Source organism: Kogia breviceps, chromosome 17 (assembly GCF_026419965.1).
Source record: "Kogia breviceps isolate mKogBre1 chromosome 17, mKogBre1 haplotype 1, whole genome shotgun sequence".
Taxonomy (NCBI): domain Eukaryota; kingdom Metazoa; phylum Chordata; class Mammalia; order Artiodactyla; family Physeteridae; genus Kogia; species Kogia breviceps.
The window spans coordinates 75,076,229-75,092,402 of record NC_081326.1 but is presented as its reverse complement, the minus strand read 5'-3'; the positions used below and the strand labels follow the sequence as shown (position 1 = coordinate 75,092,402).

The 16,174-nt window shown below is 45.0% G+C and overlaps 1 protein-coding gene across 50 annotated transcripts in view; it reads left to right on the top strand.

The window, feature by feature from the left end:
* The window catches only part of PTK2 (protein tyrosine kinase 2), a 247,644-nt gene that overhangs the window by 137,002 nt on the left and 94,468 nt on the right, over window positions 1-16,174 (top strand). For all 50 annotated transcript variants that reach the window (XM_067017362.1, XM_067017365.1, XM_059043007.2 and 47 more), the window contains 5 exons: window positions 554-694; window positions 1,214-1,291; window positions 7,510-7,617; window positions 9,316-9,433; window positions 14,614-14,644. In XM_067017362.1, coding sequence (XP_066873463.1) covers window positions 554-694; window positions 1,214-1,291; window positions 7,510-7,617; window positions 9,316-9,433; window positions 14,614-14,644 — 476 coding nt within the window. The remainder of the gene's footprint in view (window positions 1-553; window positions 695-1,213; window positions 1,292-7,509; window positions 7,618-9,315; window positions 9,434-14,613; window positions 14,645-16,174) is intronic.

The following is a 16,174-nucleotide window of genomic DNA, read 5'->3' as shown; positions in this document are numbered from 1 at the left end:
TCTGCATGGCCGGTACTCCACCCACTCCGTGCTGAACCGCCTCGCTGCTGGGTCTTCGCACAGTTCTTTCATCATTCCTAAAGAGTAATTGCTCAAAGGTTGTGGTTTTAAAGTTTTTCATTTCTTATGGCCAAATTGCCTTCAGAAAGGGTGTTTCGACTTCCCCTCCCAGGTTGGGAAGTGTGAGTGCCTTTATGTCCCCTCCTTTGCCGACTCCAGGTCACATGCGAATATAGCCCTTATATTTTTAATGCCTAACTGTTTACCACATGTTCTAGTAAGCCAATTATTGCTTTACCAATTTCTGTTTAAGAAATAAAGCTCGGTACTGCTGAACTGTATACTTTAAAATGGTTGCGATGGTATATTTTATGTGTATTTTACTATAATTTTATTTATAAGAGAAACAAAGCTCTGATAAATACAACATTTGGTGAACATAGGTGGTATTAAGTGGTGGCTGGACAAGAAATGTTCCTTGATGTTGCCTGTTATTGCTGTGGTCTTTACTCACTGTTGGCTCTAAAAAGATGTTTGTAATTTTATCATGCAGGCCAAAACACTAAGAAAATTGATCCAACAAACATTTAGACAGTTTGCCAACCTTAATAGAGAAGAAAGTATTTTGAAATTCTTTGAGATCCTCTCCCCAGTGTACAGATTTGATAAAGAATGCTTCAAGTGTGCCCTTGGTGTAAGTATGGGGACTTGGAAATAGGGTGGGACTAGGTGTGACTTCTTTTGCTTTTTCTTATCCATGTATATCTAAACTTCTGATTGAAATCTAATTTGTCACATTTTTAACAACATGAGAATATTTTATCATTTTACAGTGGGAAAAATACAAAAAGAAAATGTGTCAACGTGAGACTAAAACCCTCCTTTTTTAATAGCATGCCTAAGATTTTTTTTTTTATCCCAGCCCAGTGATTCATTGATTAACTGTTCTCTAAGGGCTGCTTTACCTATTCAGATAATCTTCCCAAAGAAACCATTGGCTTGAGACCCACTGGAATGAACGCAGTCTGTCTGTCTCTGCTTAGGCTCCGCAGATGCTGCACCATGAAGTTGTAAATATTTTGTATTATTTGGTTACAACGATCAGTCGCATGCTAGTCCAGCCCCCCTTTGGTCCTTTAATGTGTCCATGGTTCTTTATCTAAAATGTCTTTTTCCTTCTGGTACCTTTGCCGTCACCTGTTTCGCCTTGAAGTCAAGCTGGATTATTTCAGTGGAGCTGGCGATTGGCCCCGAAGAAGGAATCAGTTACCTCACAGACAAGGGCTGCAACGTAAGTGTGCTTTGGACAAGTCTCGGGAGCGGCCTGTGTGGAGCACACCTTTCGGACCTGATTGTGGACCAAGGGGAATCAAAATAAGGAAATGAGGATTCTCTTGGAAAAGACATCATTCTGCCATTAAAGCTTTCCAGTTCAAAGCGTTCGTTGCTCAAGGGAATGAAAGGAAGAGACAGCCTAGGTGAAAAGTTTTTGAAGTTCTTTAGTCGGGAAGGAAAGGAATCACACAAATTGCACATATGTTGGTGAGATCTGAGTGGGGTTGTTACAGTTTATCTGGAGAAGTTTATTTTATTTTTTTTGGCTGCGTTGGGTCTTCGTTGCTGTTTGCGCAGGCTTTCTCTAGTTGAAGTGAGTTGGGGGCTGCTCTTCATTGCAGTGCACGGGCTTTGTTCTCGCTGCGGTGGCTTCTCTTGTGGAGCGCGGGCTGTAGGTGCGCAGCCTTCAGTAGTTGCAGTACGTGGGCTCAGTAGTTGTGGGTTGCGGGCTCTAGAGCGCAGGCTCAGTAGTTGTGGCACACAGGCTTAGTTGCTCTGTGGCATGTGGGATCTTCCCGGACCAGGGCTCGAACCCATGTCCCCTGCGCTAGCAGGCGGATTCTTAACCACTGCGCCACCAGGGAAGTCCCGTGGAGAAGTTTTAGATACTGATTTCTTCATTCGGTTCTATATCTAATTTAAGTATATTTGTACTTGTATCATGTCCTTTGAAACAGCCTCTTCTGGCTCTTTCCAGGATCAAAAAAATCACTAAGAAAAGGACAGCCAACCCAATAGAGGATGTCCAAATAGTTAAGACGTAAGTGAAACGACATTCAGCCTCATAGTCATCAGATAAATGCACAGTGTGATACTATTACACATCTACCAGAATGGCTGAGGTGAAAAAGATGAGTGATTCCAGGTATTGGCAGGCGTGTGGAACAGCTGGACGTTTCATACACTCTGTGAGGGTATAAAGTGGCACGACCTCTTCAGAAAGCTCTGTGATGCTACCTGTCTCCTCTTTGATTTGTAGTCTCTTGTATTCTCCTGCAAGGTTTTCTTTGTCCTTTCGCATTTCACCCACGTGGTATTTTGTGTATGGTACCAGGTGGGCCTGTGGTGTGTCCGGAGGATGGGCTCTGGAGTGTGCAGCCGGGGTTCCCAGTGGGTCACTCTCATGCTGGCCTTGTGACTTTGAGTCCATTTCTTCACAGCTGGCTTGTGTTTCCTCGGCAGCAAAAGGGCAATAATAATTACAACTACCTAAGAGGTGTGGTAGGAGAGTTAAGTGGGTACTGAGTGTGCAGTGTTGGGATGAAGGCCTTGCACAGGGGAAGCACTTCGAGGATGCTGGCTGCTGTCATTGTCCCCTTGTTGCTCTTCTTGTCGGTATCCCAGTGAGCAGCCAGCCGTGTCAGCACAGTAATCGTATCTTTTACCTCTGAACTGAATTCCTGCCCTCTTTGTGATCTAATTCTGGATCCTCTGTTCTGGTCCAAGGACACAGTTTTCTCTTTCTGTACTGATTCCATCCGGATGGGATTGCTCTAGGTTGGTGCTGTATCCCTGTGTCATCTTTTTTTTGTACACTTCCTTCGTATATCTTTTTCTTTTGTACACTTTCCTGGTTGTTGCTGGCTATTTAGTCTTTCAAAACCAAATTTATAGAATTAGCAGAAAATTCTGTTGGGATTCCAACTTGTTTGTTAATTTGTGAAAGTAGATATTAGTTAGTTATCTGGTATGTCTTTCTATTTGTTCAGGACTTTTTAAAAAAATTATTTATTTATTTTTGGATTTTTGGCTGCATTGGGTCTTCTTTGCTGCGCGCAGGCTTTCTCTAGTTGCAGTGAGCGGGGGCTACTCTTCGTTGCAGTGTGCGGGCTTCTCATTGTGGTGGCTGGTCTTGTTGCGGAGCATGGGCTGTAGAGCTCAGACTCAGTAGTTGTGGCGCATGGGCTTAGTTGCTCCATGGCGTGTGGGATCTTCCCGGACCAGGGCTTGAACCCATGTCCCCTGCATTGGCAGGTGGACTCTTAACCACTGCACCACCAGGGAAGCCCGTTCAGGACTTCTTTTATATCCTTCAGTAAGATGCGATAGTCTTTTTCGTATAGATTTTTTTTTTTTTTTTTTTTTTTTTTTTGCGGTATGCGGGCCTCTCACTGTTGTGGCCTCTCCCGTTGCGGAGCACAGGCTCCGGACGTGCAGGCCTAGCGTCCATGGCTCACGGGCCCAGTCGCTCCGCGGCATGTGGGATCCTCCCGGACCAGGACACGAACCCGTGTCTCCCGCATCGGCAGGCGGACTCTCAACCACTGCGCCACCAGGGAAGCCCCTCGTATAGATTTTTTGTATTAAGCTAACTCATAAGTATTATAGAGTTTTTGGCCTTATTGGGAAAATTTTTTTTGGCCATTTCCAATTTAAAATTCATACTGTGAGCATAGCAGAATATACTTGATTGTTGTTTATCATATATTCAGCAACCTGGTTCATTTAATAAGTCATTTTTTATTAGAATCTTAGATTTTGTAGGTATATAATCATGTAATCAACAAAAAAAAGAATAGTTTTAACTTTTTTCTCTAATCTATACAGTTCTTTCCTGTTCTCATAATCACAGGCGCCTTGAGGATCGTGTTTAGTAGCGGGTGGCAGAGGAGATCCCTATCTTGTTTTAGGTGTTAATTTATCAGTTAAAAGTGTGTCATCAGGATAATTTTTGATGTTGGGTTTTAGTAATGTATCTTTAAAAAAAAATAAATTTATTTATTTGGTTGTGTGGGGTCTTAGTTGCAGCACATGGGCTCCTTAGTTGTAGCACATAGGCTCCTTAGTTGCAGCACATAGGCTCCTTAGTTGCAGCATGCGAACTCTTAGTTGCAACATGCGTGTGGGATCTAGTTCCCTGACCAGGGATTGAACCCGGGCCCGCTGCACTGGGGGTGCAGAGTGTTATCCACTGAGCCACCAGGAAAGTCCCTTTAGTAAAGTATCTTTCAGATTTTTAAATTATGCCTTTCTTTGCTTAGAATTTTTATTAGGAGTGGCTACTAAGTTTAACTGAGGGCTTTTTCAGCCTTAATGATATGATCCTGGTTTTTTCTCTTTTAATTTGTTATTATTTTATATTATCTTGATTAGATGTGCTGATATTGAGCCATTTAATAACTCCTACTTACTTGGTTATGCTATATTATTCTTTTGAAATAGTGATTTATTACATTTGCTAATATATAGAATTTTTGCAACTATTTATAAGTGAAATCAATCTAGTCTTTTTATATTAGCTCTATGAGGACATGATATTAGAAGTTACACTAATTTTATCAGGCGAATTAGGGGGCTTTTCATCATTTTGTGGCCTGCAGTATTTTAAGTCAAGGTAGAGTTGTGTGTTCTGTGAAGGCAGATAGAATCAATCTGTGTAACCACATGGTGCCTTTTTCGATGGTGGGTGTTTAACCATTTTTTCAACCTCTCCAGTAGTAATAGATCTATTCAGGTTTTCCATTTCTTGTGTCAGTTTTGGTAATTCATACTGTTAGCATCTCATCTGCTGCTCTACATTTTTAAATTGTTGCCATGGAGTTGCGTCTCGTGATACTCTTATGATCTTTCCAGCAACTTTATTTCTGTATCCTTTCTCAGTCCTAAGCTTGTCTATTTGGATTTGTCTCTTCCTTTCAGATTTGCAAAGGATTTATTTCAGCTGCTTTTGAAGGACAGGCTTAGCGGTTAGGGTTGTAGCATTAATCTGTTTGTCTTCATTAATTTCAGTATTTATCTTCACAGATTTCCTTTTCCTAATACCTTTTGGTTATTTTTATTCTTTTCTTCTGCTGTTCCCTTTAAGTACTTCTTTAAAATTTATTCCTTTTATGTGGCCGACCTTGAGGGATAATGTCAGAATGAGGCAGAAAAACACTGGATTAAAAGAAGGAATAAAAAATAAGTTAAATATAATTATTTCCATAACTCGGCTTTCTTTTTGTGCTTTGGAAATTTTTTTAAATTGTAAGATGCCAGTAATGGGAATATTTTAATATAACCATTTACTGAAACTAATTGAGGTATTTCTCATTTCATGTGTCACCACTGACAATGATATTTGGTTCCCAGTGTGTTAGAAGGAGCCTCAGGCCTCCTCTAGGACAGTGTATGTATCTTGTGCCAGCAGCTCAAACGTCAGACTAGCATCGCCCTCGGTGATGTCCTTTTCCAAAATGGTGAGCAACTCATAATAACATTCCAAAGACAGGAAAGTGTAGTATTCCCTGAATTATACCTAAGTTGCATTCCTGAAAGATTCCCTGCAGAGCATACTTTGTGTTTTAAAATAGATGTGGGTTCTAGAATCAGATTTTTCACCAGGACATTTGAAAGCCATTCAGGACACAAGACAGTTTTTCACCATGTGGGAATTTCCTGCACATTATATGGCCTCTCACAGCCCTGGTCCTCATTCATGTTCCTCATTCTTTGGTTAGCTGAAAACAACCCCCAGGGAATGGCCCTGCCCCAGTGAGACCAGAGCACGTCCCATCAAGATGAGGTCCTGGTGGGGAATTAGGTCAGAGAGGCAGGCAGAGGTCAGATCAGGTTGGTGTTTGATTCCTTTTGACTAGCACTGTGCCGTTTTTACAGGGGACCTAATAGGACCAGATTTACATTTTAAAGTACTTCCCTGGCTTCCGGGGGCTGTCTGTGTAGAGGACGAACACGGATAAAGGGACACTGGCTGGGAAACAATTGCAGGACGGATTCTGAGCACCGTGCAAGACGGTGGCTTGTACTGGAGTGGTGGCCGTGGGGATGGAGGGAAAACGCACGGACTTGGGTGCTGGGAGCTGGGCTGGACGTGGGGTAAGGGAAGGAGGGGAGTCAGTAATCATGCCGTCATCTTTCCACTCGGGAGCCGGGTTGGATGGTGTGCTTTTGTTGAAGTGAGGAAGACTGGAGGGGGAAGGTGTTTTGAGGCGGGGTCCCCGTGACTGTGCTGGGTGTGCGGTCCTTCTCTCTCTGATGTCCACACGGGGATGTCACGTAAGGGAGTTGGATACTTGAGTCCGAGCTCAGGACTGGAGATGGTACTTGTGCCACAGGACTGGCTGGTGTTCGCTGGGCAGGCCGTGCACAGCTGGGGAGAAAAACGGGGCCCAGCACAGAGCCCTGTAGCACTTGAACGTTTGTGGGTTGAATAGGGGAGAAGCCAGGAAATGGAAAGAGAGCCAGGGAGGGAGGAGGAAAGCCCATGAGGGCAGAGGCCACAGAGGCCAAGAGAGGGCCGGGCGTGGGGGCCGTGCTGTGTGCTGCCCAGGCGACGGAGGACTGCCCGTGGGCGTCTGTGCGGAGGGCCTGACAGAGCACAGCTGTGCCTGAGAGACGCTTCCCTGTGCAGGGGCGCGGAGTAGGAGTGCCCTCTGAACCGTAATTCCGGCTCAGTCCCAGTGGCATAACCTGGGTTGAGTGGGGCACTTGGCAGGGAGGGGCTGATACCTGTGATGTTCTAAGAGAAAGAGGTCCTAACTAGGCCGATTATTTTGGATAAACCTGTAGGAATCGTCTCATGCAAACCGGTCGTTGTCATGAAATGGTGGCGGATGAAAGACGGATGGGCATATTTTGTCTGCTTAAGAAAGAAGAGTTTACTCCTCTTGGGCAAATGAACAGTGTCTCTCTTGGCCTGTCTGTGTGGGAAGGTCCTTTGGATCCCCACCGCCTCCCTAGCACTGTTACACTCTGGAACTTCAGAACGTTTCAGAGACTTGTTCTAGCTCAGGGTGCATTGGGAGTGGGAACAGGTCCCTCTCCGAGAGAAGTGGAGCAGATTGTTCCCTTAGGCCAAGAATTTCACACGGTTCCCCCCAGGCCGGAGGGTGAGTCAGGTCAGGGAGTCCCTTCTTCCTTTCTCTGTCATGTGTCCCGTGGGACTGGTGGCCACGTGTGCAGCTCCTGAGGATGGAGCGCCCCTCGGCCATCCAGAGCACAGAGAGCAGACACCTCCCTGACCATGAAGTGAGCTCGTGGCCCTAGCAGGTCCGTGACTGCTCCCCAGAGGGAGGAGGGCCCCCCGGCGACATGGACAGTTGGTTTCCTCAGACGTCCCGTCTAGGGAGGTGTCCTCAGGAGGATGAGGTGGGCTTGGGACCGTGAGGATTGCTTAGAAAGGGTCACACGAGTCTTGCACCTGTGGTCCAGAGTGTTTGCCTTTTCTTCCCAAAGCCCACACACCTGGCCGACTTCAATCAAGTGCAGACCATTCAGTATTCAAACAGCGAAGACAAGGACAGGAAAGGGACGCTGCAGCTGAAGATCGCAGGAGCGCCTGAGGTAAGGAGGGCTCACGTGCGTCATGATGGGAAGATGAAAATAAAGCGCTGTCGTAGAAATGATTGTTTCTGGATGCAGGTGAAGTATTCATGGGTCATCAGAATCACAGCTTTCTCTAATGTAGTAAGCGTTACATTACGAATAATAATGATTAAGTGCCCTCAAGAATAGAAAACAGGTTTAAAAGTTAATGGAGGCTTATTGTGGAGATGCCGGAAGATTATCATGAATTACCAAGAAAACCAACCTCTTAGAATTATATAAATTCTGTAAACTATGTTACAGTGTTATTTCCCAGACTGTGCAGTATGTGACCTTCTCTGGGGGGGTAGTAATTAGGAAGATAACCACAGCAGCAGCCGGTACTTTCTGCCAGATATGTCCCCACTGTCCAACACTTAACACAGAAGCCAAGGGCAACACACGGCATCCTCAGAACCCAGCGGGAGAGGCACTTTGAGATACTTCGGTTACCCCCAGTCTGTAGATGAGGGAACCAAGCACAGGATGGTGGCCACCGTCCTAGTAGGTGGTAGACGTGGAGTCCATCCCAGACAGTCTGGACCCAGAGCCTCTTCTTAATCAGCACGAGGTGTGGAAAGTAAAGGCAGGCCTGGCACAAGAAATGAACATTTGGCAAATACTGCATAAGGTGGCCTTTCTGAAAGACGGACACAGAATACTCACCTGCTGAAGAGTCTGCACAGCCTGGTGGCACACGCAGGTTTCCGTGGGTGAAGCCCGTGCCGGGAGCTCACCTGGTCCCACTCGCACACCTGGGCTCTGCTCTGCTGCAGCCCCTGCTGGGGTGGCGTGTTTTCAGCGCTCCTCACGCCTTCTTGCTCCTACTGCCTTGGGATCACAGCATTCCTAGGCTCCAGGCAGCTGATTCTCAGAATTAAACAAATGATGCCATGAAATATTGAAACCGTATTGCAGATTGAAATTTCCTGAAAATATCTCAGTAATTTCTTGTTTGCACCATGATTTTCAGGCTGTCCTCCTTTCTGTTTGCTGCCCCCAAATAATACTTAGGATAATGCAGGTGAGATAAGTTGTCCCTTTGGAAGGACGTTATGAAGACTACATGAGTTAGGACATACTTGTGTTTGAAAGTAAAATACAGCTTTGATTATCTCCTGGATAACATTTAATTATAGGTTTTTAGGAAATTTATCATAATTGCATGTTTAATTTGAAAAGTGTGGTTTCTAAGCTCTTAGGCAGAACATGCTATGCATGCTCAAAATAATGAAATTCCACTAATTTTCTTTAATGTCAGAAAAATTACGATGGATGTTTATAAAAATTTACTCCACATTTGTCTAGTTTCTAAAATAAGCTCTACTTTAGCTTACTAATTTTCTAAATTCTTTTCTTAATTAGAGCGTGCCTAAGGGACCAGACATTCTGAAGGGAAGTGGTTTTTTTTTCACCTCTTTTTTGTTCCAGAAAGGGAGTCTTGATTTAAGTGATTTTTCTTTTTTTGCCTGGGTTTGCCTTCTGTCACATATTCTAGGAATAACATCCTTAAATATCAAAGTTCCTTTTTCACTCAAACCTTATGACAGATCTTGTTTCGCTCCCACTCTTCTCTGTGTTCAAGTGTATCTAGAGATCTGATGTCATAGTGCAGCTGTCCCTTTGATTACTGGAAAGAACAATAACGGCTCTCTCTGGGTCTTCTCCCCTGTCCAGCCTCTGACGGTGACAGCACCGTCCCTGACCATTGCCGAGAACATGGCCGACCTGATAGATGGGTACTGCCGGCTGGTGCACGGGGCCACGCAGTCTTTCATCATCAGGCCCCAGAAAGGTGAGCTCTCCTTCTGTTCCAGCGTTCCCCCTGAATCGTTAGCCGAGCTCACCCCACAGCCTGTGGTCCTTTTAGATCGCTCTGTGAAAGTGAAGAGTGAGTGAATAATTCAGCCCCCAGTGGGTGTGTATTCTTGCTTTTCTAGCGAAGTGATCCAGCTCACAGCCTCAGAGCTGGGTTTGGACACAGCTTAAAGGAAACATTGTGTTTAGACCCTTTTGTTTTGAGCAACATACTTAATGTATTTTCTAGGTTACCATTAGCATTTTTAAATAAACTTTTGGGATTATGTTCTGGGTCTTTTTTTTTTTTTTAAGTGTCTTGTGACTCATGATAAATAAAGTCTCTTTCCTATTTGTTTTCTCATAGATCTCAAAAGCTTAGAACAGTAGTTCTAAGCATGGTGTGATGAACCTTAGAAACATGACTGTGTCTCTTTAGCCTTTCACAAGGCAGTAAGGTGGGGTGTTTCAGAGGATTTGGATTTCTGAAATAAAGCAGGAAAAAACTGGACTTTGGAATTGTATTGACCTATGGGTTCAAATCATGAGGGCACGGCGTCTGCAAAGTACTTAACTTTCTGTGCCTCGGTTCCGTCCCACAAGACACGAAGAGTGGTCCCTGTCTTGTGTGGTCGTGGGGGGACGGCCTCGTGTGTAGGTGGCTTGGGGCCGTGCTGGCACGTACAGCGTTAGAAACTTCAGTGTTGCTGTCGTTGCAACGCCGCTGCTAGTTTCAGTGTGACCTTGACACACCGGATGAGCCTCAGCGTGGGGATGCCTCATCTGTAACAGAAGAATGGCACCTACTTGATAGCGTGGCAGGCGGATTCACCGCCGTCCCCGTCAGGCAGGCGGCCAGCTCCGTGGCAGGTGGACACAGGGTCCCTGCCAGCACTCCCCTCTATGGGTAGGACGGTCTCTGGAGGGGGTCGGGGACGCCTGAGCGGTGAGCGAATGGGGACGTGTATGTGGAGACACACCAGGGAAGCAGATGACAAAGCCCTGAGCTCCAAGTGTAGACACAGCAGAGGGCCCTGCTTGCCCAGCGGTTGGGTTCTCTGTTCGGACAGCAGGTGGAGGGCGTTGAGGGAGCGTGTGAAGCAGAGGCATCGTTGGAGCCTTTGTTTAAAAGTTAGTGTCAGGGTGTTGTGCTCTGAAAAACGGTATCTAAAGCCATGAACCAAAAGGCCAGGAAGTGCATGGATTCCAGGATATGGCTAATCCAGCAAAAATGTTTTTCCCGCTATGATCAGACCAATAAAGCCTCTTCATTTATTTTTTTCCTAAAATATAGTGTGTATTTATCATAGCTTTCTTTATGTGAAATACAGTAATGAAGTTGCTTTTAGAAATATCTAAAGGCTATACTCTCAGTTAAAATTTCTGCATCCATGGGCTTTTGAGTTTTCATTTTGTGCTTTAAATGGGGGTATGTACCTTGCAAACATTATTTAAATGTTTTGGGAAAGTTGCTTCATATAAAGATAGTATTCTATGAAAAATGTTAAATGTGCCATATCCCCTCTCTTCTTTTTAGTGAATAATTTTTAAATTTCATCCTGATTTACCAAAATGTTCTTCATCAGTTTGTTGGTACACAAAAAAATAACATTCAGACATTAGGCATTAAATGTTTGAAGCTTTAACATCTTCCTGTGTTGGTTTTTAATTGGCTATTTTTCCCCTCTAGGGAGAAACATTTTGATGTCAAATCTCATGAAATGAGATGCATTAAATTCTTCATTCATATGAAAACAGCATAAATGAAAATGCTTCTCATAAAAACCTAGTAGGGCATTGGTTGTTACCAATTTTATGTTGTCTTTATAGAATTAATTATTGAGTCTGATAATGACTTTATTCTAAATCACAGCATATGTACTTATTACATGACTATTTTGTAATAGATACCTAAAATGAGGTTATATTGCCTAATTGAAATAATATTTTAAGTCAAATGTTTTAATGGATTATAGTCAGAAATACGTGGACAAAAGCACGTGTGCGTTTTTTAAAAAATTTCAAATAAATATGAAACATGTTTCCACAACTCTAATATACCATTTTCCTGGTATGTACTTTAAGTAACGATTATGTACGTACCCATATGTCCTCTCTAGACTATAAACTGCTTAATGGTAAGGAGCACGTACACTTTTGCAAGTGTTACGGAAGTTCTACACCTGAGGTCTCATGTGCCCAGATGGCACTTTGTTAGCTCTGTGATCCACCATAATTGCTTTGAATTTAGAAAGTGCTTTTAAAGGTGGTATCATTGGGGCAGAAAACTAAGTCACAAGTCCGATGCCCTGAACCACGTTCCAGCGGTTGCTGTGTGACCTTGGCCCTTATCGTGGGGCGTTATCTGACCTTTCCTTTACTTGCAAGAAAGCTCAGTAGCAATTTTTCAATCTTAGTAAAATTCAGTCTTAGTAAACTGCTCCTCAGGGGAAAGAATTGTGCGAATCAGGCTCATAATCTCATCGTTCTCAAGGAGGGCTTCTGTACGGAGGATGATGGTAAATACGGTATGTACATTGTGAGAGTGGGGCTGCTCCTAAGCCTGACACAAAACCCAGAAGGCATGGAGAGCAAATCCGTAGAGTTCATCAGTACATAAGTATGAAAGCGCTTCTACTAGTAAAAGATTTTAAATGCTTTTTAAAGCCGTGACACAGAAGGGGAAACATCTGTAATACATACAGTAATGAATTAAAATCTCTTATTTTTCAAGTGTTCTTCTAGCTCATTGAATAAGAGGGTAAAAATGGGCACCTATAGAAGAACGGACGTACACTGTCTGGTAAGCGTGTGGACACAGACAGTGACAGATAGCATTCTGTGTCTGTTAACCTGTTGTTAGATGGGTGGAAAGACCGTGACGCCCATTCTCGGTGGGGCTGTTGCGAGGTGCCCTCCACACTCCACGGTGTCGGCGTGAGTTGGGACAGTGTTTTCGGTTGCTCCTGGCACTGCCGGCCCCTCCTGGGAACAGCCCCACAGAACCACTGATGCGGCCGGCGCCCCTGCTGCACTGTCTTTGGTGGCACAAAATGTGGAACGACCCCGGTGTCTACGGGGGTGGAGCTAGTAGCTAATAAATAAGGGAGTGTGAGATGCCTTGCAGCTGTTTGAAAAGACAAGCTGGCCCTATTTCCGTGCTGAAACCTACATGCACGTGTGTGTGTATAGCCAAACCTGTGTGTGTAAGCATACAGGGAGTCTGGTAGTCTGGAAAGTTAAGTGTGGACAATGAATACCCCTAGGAAGGTGGAATTGTATGTGAAGGTGGGGGGGGGACTTCAACTTGTCTACTTTTTTTTGTCTACATTATAGACCTTTATGATTTAGATTTGTTACAGTGAATCTGTATTGATAATTAAAAAACAATGAATAAAAACTTTAATTCAAAAATTAAAAGCCTCAGTTCTAAAAATGAAAATAAAAATGTGGGCTAATACAAAGATGCATCCTTAATTCTAAGGAATTTATTCTGAGAAATAAGAGACCACATGAATGCCATGAGAGAGCATATGTTACTCATTCAACTTATAAATTTAAAGCAGCGTCAGAAGTGAGCCCCTAGAATTGGGCGTTTGAGCTGGTGAGCACTTAGGGGCTCGTACAGGGCTGCTGCTGCTAGTGTCTGTTGCTGTTTTTGTCAGTATTCTGCTACATTCCTGTTTCCTGAAAATTGACTCTCCTACGCTCCTTCAGTTGTTGCTCTCACCTCATTTCCAGCCTTCTTCCTGCTCCTGCCCAGCTTCTTACAAAGTCTGTATTTACCAGATATTTCATAATCTGGTTCCTTTTTCTCTCCAAGGAAGTAGAACTTTCAACAGAGAGAGTAAAACAGCTAGAAATCACACTGACACGTCATCTGAAAGCCCATATGATTAATGGACAGCGCTGAGTGTGGGGAAGGTGGTGGTGGTCGCATCCATGGGGTAATAAACGAATGGTAGGATTTTCCAGTTATTCTGAGTTTGGTCTTCGTGGTATAACGTGGTTATTTTGCTTGAAATTTGGATGTCAGAAGTCATAGTGAGGAAATTTGGATGAAGTTTCTGCAGTGTATTGGGTATTATGCAGTGGCTGTGAGTGCCGGGTCCTCTGCCGGTGGGGCGGGGGTGGCCTGGGGGCGGCCCAAGTCAGACCTTCTAAGTTGTCTGATACGTGGGAAGCGCTCTGCTAATGCAGCAGAAGCACAGGAAGGCCATCCAGAGCCACATGGGGAGCTCCAGGAAGGGCTTCTCGGAGGAGGTCGGGCTTGAACTGAGCTTGAGAGATGGAGGGATGATGCTTCCACCAGAAGGAAGAGAATCTTTCAAGGGATGGAATGTGTGAAGGCATCCTGCTGTGTTCAGGGCCATACGGCCTGCACGCGCACAGGACCGGGGCGGGACCGGGGCGGGACCGGGGCGGGGTAGGAGGAGGGACGGGAGACCTGGACAAGGGTAACGCGTGGCCTGGGGAGCGAGGGGACTGGAGGGATGGGTTTACCACCAGATTCACCCAGATAAAAGAGAGTAAAGCAGGGGGCTCCGTGCTTCCTCGTTCACTAATGACGGGGAGGGAGCACAGCTCCCCAGCCGCTGAGCAGAGCCCTGAGCTTCCCTGTGATGCGCCGGCCGGAGCCCAGCCGTGACGGGGGTCTGCCACCATCGTGGGGGCCTCAGCGCCTCCCGAAGTCGGGTCCACAGGACGCTTCAGGCCATGCCTCCGAGGCTGCTGGGCCCCTTGGCTGTCCCCGTTCCTCCAGGAACACAACCTGTGGGTTGGTTTCCTTTGGATTTCTGTGTGTTCCCTGCACAGGTTTTGGTGTTGCCACAGGACGTTCAGTCTTTGGTAAAGAATGTTGGCTTTGATTATGAGAAATTCTTCATCTTCTGGAGTCTTCTTGGAAGAATATCTTTCATCAGTTTATCCCTTAGCTTTTGGTTTTGATTGCCATTACCGTTTATATAGTCTGCACCTGCAGGCAGTGTATGTTTGTCATAAATACTGAAAATAAAGCCATGGAAACCTAAGATATATAGGCAGTATACCAACTTCATTTTAAAGGGTTATTGCTAAAATCCTGATAGAAGACTCATTTTCTTTCTCTGACTTCTATACATAATCTTTTCAAAAGGAATAGAAGGAATCTCATCTCTCTCTTTCTGTTTTTTCCCCCAGAAGGTGAACGGGCGTTGCCATCGATACCAAAGTAAGTACTGCTTTGTGTGTCTTGTTATTCCTGTGCATTAGAAACTGGGAGGAATCCACTGTGCTTTTTTATCCATTTGCCTGAGTAATCAAATTCCTACGTGTATGATTAGGGAACTGGAAAACAAATGTTTCCAGAAAGAAATCAAATCAATTGTAAATCATGTATTTAGGTTTAGTCAAAAGTGTAAAATGAGTTTTCCCTTTAAGCTCCTAGGGAGCTCAAGAATAGTAGTGATCATATGAGGGAGGTCTGTTGTCCAACAGTCACTTTATAGTGAGTGACAATATTTTTAAGAACCTGAAAATAGATACCATTTTGGCTATTTTACAAGTGAGAAAATTAAAGATATGTAATTTATGTTAATTTTAAAATTTGTTTATGTCATGAATTTCATAGTAGATGTTTCAATCTGTACAAGTAAAAGAATGCCAAAACTTCTCTGTTCTCAGCCATTGTGCTAGGAATTGGGGACCAAATGAAAGTTACAATCTAGACATTCAGATATACAGGTAAATAAACAATTACAGCTGTGTGCTGAGCACTCAGAGAGAGATTTGAAGAGAATCCCAAGGCACCTGCAGAGAATACAGCACCTGAGAGGCCACTGCATATAGGGATAAAGAGAGTAGAACCTGGGCGTCACCTCTGTTCGGTCACTCTCTCTCCTCTATCACCGGTCTACTGCCAATTCCTTCCTTTCTGCTTCCTAACTCTCAGATCCATCCACTTCACATTCCCACCATCCCTCCCCGGTTTTTAGCTGTTATCACCTGTCTGGGCTCCTCCAGTAGACTCCTGTGTCGAGGTCCCCAAGACTACGCCATTCAGTGATTCTCTAGAAAGAACTCCCAGGACTCAGCATGTAATCATACGCTCAGCTGTGATGTATGGCCGCCAGGGAATACAAAGCAAAATTGGCCAGGCAGAGAGCAATGGCATGAAGTCCCGAGGAAGCCAGGGGCAGGCTCCCAAGAGCCCTCTCTCAGCGACTCAGGTAGGGCGCACCTGATCCTCGGGAATGAGTTGTGAGGACGTGGAGTGGTGTCTACCAGGGAAGCTAGTTAGAGACTCGGTACCCCGACTTTTATGCGGGCCTGGCCACGTATGCACACTTTGCTTGGCGTGTACCCAAATTCCAGGCTCCCGGAAGGAAGGCAAGAGTTCAGCACGAACCATATTATTTGTACAGACAGTCTAAGGACAGTGAGCCACACTTACTGGTTAGGGGTTGGTGGGAACCCTCCTAAACACCAACCAAGGGCCCACCTCAAAGGATATCAGTCTCAGGTCTTCTGGGTTCCCATTTTTCTGCACACCTCCTCCCCATCTTTGCCTGTCCCATTTTGCCTACCGCCCATCCATTCTCTACAACAGCCAAAGGGACCTCTCCTCTTGAACCCCTCGCGTGACTGCTGCTGCTGTTGGATTCAGGCCCACATCCTTGCCAGCTGGCAGGAGGCGGCACGACGGTCCCTGCCAGCTCCTCCAGCCTCACCTCCCACCCCTCATGCTCACTCTTCAGTCACA